At 38.6% G+C, this 5246-nt stretch overlaps 1 protein-coding gene across 1 annotated transcript; it reads right to left on the reverse strand.

The window, feature by feature from the left end:
* Positions 1-4176: 4176 nt before the first annotated feature.
* On the reverse strand, positions 4177-4804 carry Smp_143040 (putative cullin; the record flags this gene model as incomplete). The annotated part of the gene is made up of 3 exons (XM_018799925.1): positions 4628-4804; positions 4497-4596; positions 4177-4461 (listed from the first exon to the last, which is right to left on the reverse strand). The coding sequence occupies exons 1-3, from the start codon at positions 4747-4749 to the stop codon at positions 4177-4179; spliced, it is 507 nt and encodes a 168-aa protein (XP_018653790.1). The 5' UTR covers positions 4750-4804.
* Positions 4805-5246: the final 442 nt, after the last annotated feature.

Consider the following 5246-nt stretch of genomic DNA (forward strand, 5'->3'; position numbering starts at 1 on the left):
CATTCCCTTAGTCTATGCATGACTAACAAAATTCATAATATCTCATTCGGTTATTACAAACTTGCGTTAACTGTGACACAACCAAAATACCTACCTCTCTATTAGGAGGAGAGTATACTGTTAAATAGTCTACCTTGCATAGCTTTACGACCGGGAGATACGACCTCTTAAGGTAGACGACATGTGTACGTCACTAAAAAATAAATCAACCAACTCATTCACCAAGTGTTTGGAAGCAAGTCACAATCCAAGTGTCAGGACTATCAGTACCACCTGATTTCCCGAGCCGAGGTAAGTGGGGTGGGGCTGGGTTTGAACCCAAGACTTAGTGGCCGAAAGTCGAACGACTTAACCGCGAAGCCACTACTTTGATGTACTTCACTAGTAACTGATCACAGATCTCCTCGAAGTAGTGCTCGCATAAGGTGGAACAGTCAAATAAGCAATAGTGAAGTTGGATGCGGGGTACCAGATAGAAATGTCTAAACAGTTAATGTTACTGTAAATCAACATTGACTGAGGTAATTGGAGAATGAGTTACGAATCCTCACCCACCGCCTACCCAGACACCCAAAGCCGGTTTGTTAAGAGGCGCGTTGGAAGTAAGTTGAAGGTGGCCAAAGTAAGATGCGGCATCAGTCTATGAAGTCATTTACCTTTGGTCTGAATAGTGTGGATAGGAGCATACTATATGTATGGGTCCACACAGTAGCAGATGGTGATAGGTGGTAGAAACTAGGTGACATGGTTCAAAATTACATAGTGGTTAAGATTTAATGAGGAATGGATTCTCGGAACTCAATTAAATGACTGAAACAGATATAGCTAATTCACTACTCATATCGAAATCTACTGATTTGAAGATAAACGATACGAACTGATCAAGTCAATGTACGTAAAGTTCGATTTAAACTATAACTAGACAGTTAAGGCTTATATCTCACAGCCTCGCTTTGATTTCAAGAGATTTAATATTGATTATGATATGTACATCATTACTATTTTATTTCACTTTTATACTTACTCTTATTCCATGTTTCTGAATGTATTCATCTATACGTATACGATAAAAACTCTCTGTGCTTTCAATATATGCTTTTTCAAAATTATCCACATATATTCGAAAGGATTTTTCTGATAACGTAGATAAATTGACTAGAATGCGTAAGGTAAAACAACAAAATACATATGATTTACAAGCAGACTGAACAATAAAAATAAGTGTTATGGATTAAAAATAAACTGGGGACTGAATTCATGGGAAATGAATGTGAAGGATACTGAAATAACACACTTAAATTGCAATACTTAAGCTTCGTGAAGAAAAGACCAGCAAATTTTTTGTACATGGTTCCTAACAATTCTGCGCAGAGAAGACATAAAAATGAAACCAGCCTAGAATTACAAGCATAAATGACCACTAAATTATGCGACTTAACAATATTCAAAGACTATATAAACTGAGAACATCAGATAAGTGTTAGCCAACAGATATAAAAGTAAAAATATGTAAGAGTCTAGAGCTGATTCGATCAAATATACAAGCTAATTTTAATACTGCGGGTACAAAGACTTTTCAATCGAATGGCCAACTCCATACGTAGTTCTATAATGTATGCTTCGTAACGTAACTCAACACGATCTATGGCATCTATCGTCTATCGAGTATCTATCGTTTTTACGTGAAAAGCACAAATGTGTAAAGCATGAAAGAGGGAAGTACAAAGGTCATTTTGTTAAGAAGACCGATGTCGCCTATACATTCACAAGCCCCCAAATGCCCTGGTACAGCCGAGAGTGGGGAGAGTTTGCCCTCCCTCTCGAAATGCTCTCATATGGCCACGCGAATATATAGTCTCTGCCAGGGAAGCCCTACTCACTGCCTTCTCGTGGCGGGGTTGTTGTTCACAAAAGTGAGAGGACGAAAAGCGAATGTCCGGTGCTTTAACCGGGTTAGGGGATGTGGAGGATCCACCTAGGGGAGTTGACAAACCCTGATTCCAAACCAATGGTGCACATGGGCTCCAGGATCCTGAAGGAACGAATGGCGTATGAACCAACTGTTGGTCACCGGCTACCATGGGACTGTATCTCCTTACGATGCTCCACTGCCTTGTGGACTAGACCTTTAGGTCAAAGACTCGGGGTGTGGCCCCCTACGAAAACCACCTGCTTCGGTCTGGGCACCTGAGCAGTATCACAGCCCTCACACAAATCAAATGAGATTTGTGAGGCGCATATTTATCTGGTGCTTCCTTGTACCAATATTTATGTGTTTAAATAAATAATAAAATAAATACATTCACAAAAATAATAAGATTAGTTTCCCGTCAATTTATTTATTTCATCGAAGTGGCATTCAACAACGTCAAAGACTCAAACGAACATGATTCCATACCATATGTTTCGCAAAAAGAAGAGGGAGTCAAGAAAGAGAACAAAGTTTCAAGTTGAAGGTCCCTCTGTAGGAAACCCTACTCAAGTGCACTCGAATTATAGGGGATAGGTAATATGATGAAGCAAAATACGTAACTCAGTAATTTAGTAACATCTGTTAGCTGAAACATGTTGATCTATCGATTTTATAAATCGTACACACATATTAAATTATTGATTAGCTTCTAGTTCAATCCATTAAATTTACTGACCGAATAATTAAAATTATATATATATATATAAACTTTCTCAGCATCCACATGTACCTTATCCTCCACCAATTTGTCATTACGCTTAGGATTCATTTATTGACCGAAAATTTAAAATGATGCATTTTCTTATTAGTTCGGATATTTTAATTAATGGCTTATTTGGAGATAAATCCTCATCTAAGTCTTGCTTCCTTCATTTCATTCAGCTAACTCAATCTTGTTCCGTTGAACAAGAATCAGTTATCTCCCAGCTATAACCAACGTGGACGCCAGTAGCAGCATATCAACAATTAGTCTCAAGGCATAACACAGAAACATTCGCTCTTAGGCCTTTCCATGATAATGAGCTCCAGTATTCCTTCATACATACCTTTCCGATCTGTAATTTTGATCTATATTTTCAATGTTCAATTGTTTACTTTATTCATACTGCCACATTATTTTGATCTCTTGCTATTAATCTAGTCATGGTAACGAACAAACTCATGTTTCTGACAGCCTCTACATAGATGATATTTTAACTGAACCCTTCAGAACGATTTGAGTTCTTGTATATTATTAAGACACCGAGAGTTTTACTGATTTTGATAAAAGTGACTACTTAATTATCAGCCTCGATCACTTGAGAAACGGCTGAAAATCAAGGTGAATAAACGTCGATATCCTAGTTTTTCATGTTAAAGTACTTTACGATCGCCTTAAGAAACGAAAGCACTATTCCGCTTAACATAATGAAACAAATATGGAGACATTATGAACTACAGTTGATGGTTAAGGTTAGGAATTATATTTGGGGTTTTAATCACTAACTGACATCAGCTAAAATGCCAAGATATTAACACCGTTGGATGCCGACTCAGTGGTCTATCGGTTAAGGGCTCTGGCTCGAAACTGGCAGGTCCTGAGTTTGAATCTCGCGAGTGCGGGATCGTGGATCCGCACTGCTGAGGAGTCCCATAGTAAGACGAAACGGCCGTCCAGTGCTTCCAGGTTTTTCATGGTGGTCTAGCTTCAATTCACTCATGATTTCAACTATGAAAATACCAAAACGCTAAGACAAATAAGTGAATGAACTTCACGCCAAAACCTAGGATCTGTTATCCTTAATCTTAGTGGTTCACTCAGAAATTATAGTCTCGCCGACATTTCTACTGTTCTTTATTCCTGAGGAAGGCACACCTTTAGGATGTGTGACCAACAAAGCGAAGCGACTTTACGTGTCAACTTGCTATTGGACCACAATGAGATTTGTTATTAAGGGAATAAATACAAATAATTCAGGCTGAGGAATTACTAAAATTAATATACACGATGGTATACGAATGAAGCAGAAACAAGTGGCTAAGACATGTCAGTCAGAAATCAAATTTTGAAAGATCCTACGATACCAACCACTAACAGACGCTACATGGCTCAATAAAAATAATGCGAGAAACGTGAAATGGTAGAACACTTACCACAGGACTCACGAACACCTATGACGAGCTGTGAATCAATAACCTGGCCACATCTTTCATCTTGTATAAGCTTAATAGCACTGTCCAGGAGCTTCTGTTTTATGGATTCGTATATAGTACTGTTCCACGTTTCCAGCATCAGCTAAAATGTAACTGAATGTCATACTGTAAGCTACTTTTCTAATAGTACTTTCTTGAAGATGACGTTTGTTGGGACCGTTAAGATGCTTACCAACCAGATAGTTTTCTAGTGGACTAAATGGTTGCGGAAGATATTCGCTTTGTTTAGAAAACTTATTCCATTGAGCTATGTACGATTTTAATAATGAAGATTCATCTTGATTACGCATAACAAGCTAAAGTTGAAATTCCAGAAATGAGAAATTATTACCTGCTGAACTCTCATAATCGATTCCTTAACAGTCTCTGTAAGAGAAGAAATGATGGCGGTCGTTGCTGATTCTTGCCATGAGACGATATAATGTACATCTCTAAACAATAAACGTGAGGTAAAATCCTTACGCAAACATATTCTGCCACTCGTCCCTACTGACATTCTCGGTATTGAGGATGCGCTTCACAATTGTATTCACTTTTGGCCACCTCTGTTCATAACAGTCCTCATGGCACTTTGAAACGTACATGTCATCAATTTAGCACTGAAGAACTCACATCAACAGCTAGCATCCCAACTTTTCCGTACTACGCGCTGTAAAAATATCAATTCAAGGACTAATTGATGAGATCAAACTTCAAATAGCACGGTGGGAGAAGCAACATTTACAAAATTAAAACCTTTATCCGAATCCTCAGATCCATTCATATTCGACCTTTATAATAGCTTGCCTGTAACTAAGCTATGAATTAAATTCACTTCGTATTACTTGTTTGGATCTTCCCATCGATTTTGTTAGGACTGCATCTGGTCAGTCTCTATTTGGCATATGTGCATACTGTGCGTATTGCCTCGATATAGCCTTAATTCACAAGCATGGTTAGCAGAGATGGATAGTGGCTAGCAGTGGAATCCAGGACGCGCGTTTCGTCCTATTTGGGACTCGTCAGCTGGATGTACCTGCATCTCAGAGTTGATTTCACTCTGGGACTCGAACCCAGTACCGTAGCTTCAAACGCCATCGCG

This window comes from Schistosoma mansoni, chromosome W (assembly GCF_000237925.1).
Source record: "Schistosoma mansoni strain Puerto Rico chromosome W, complete genome".
Classification (NCBI taxonomy): domain Eukaryota; kingdom Metazoa; phylum Platyhelminthes; class Trematoda; order Strigeidida; family Schistosomatidae; genus Schistosoma; species Schistosoma mansoni.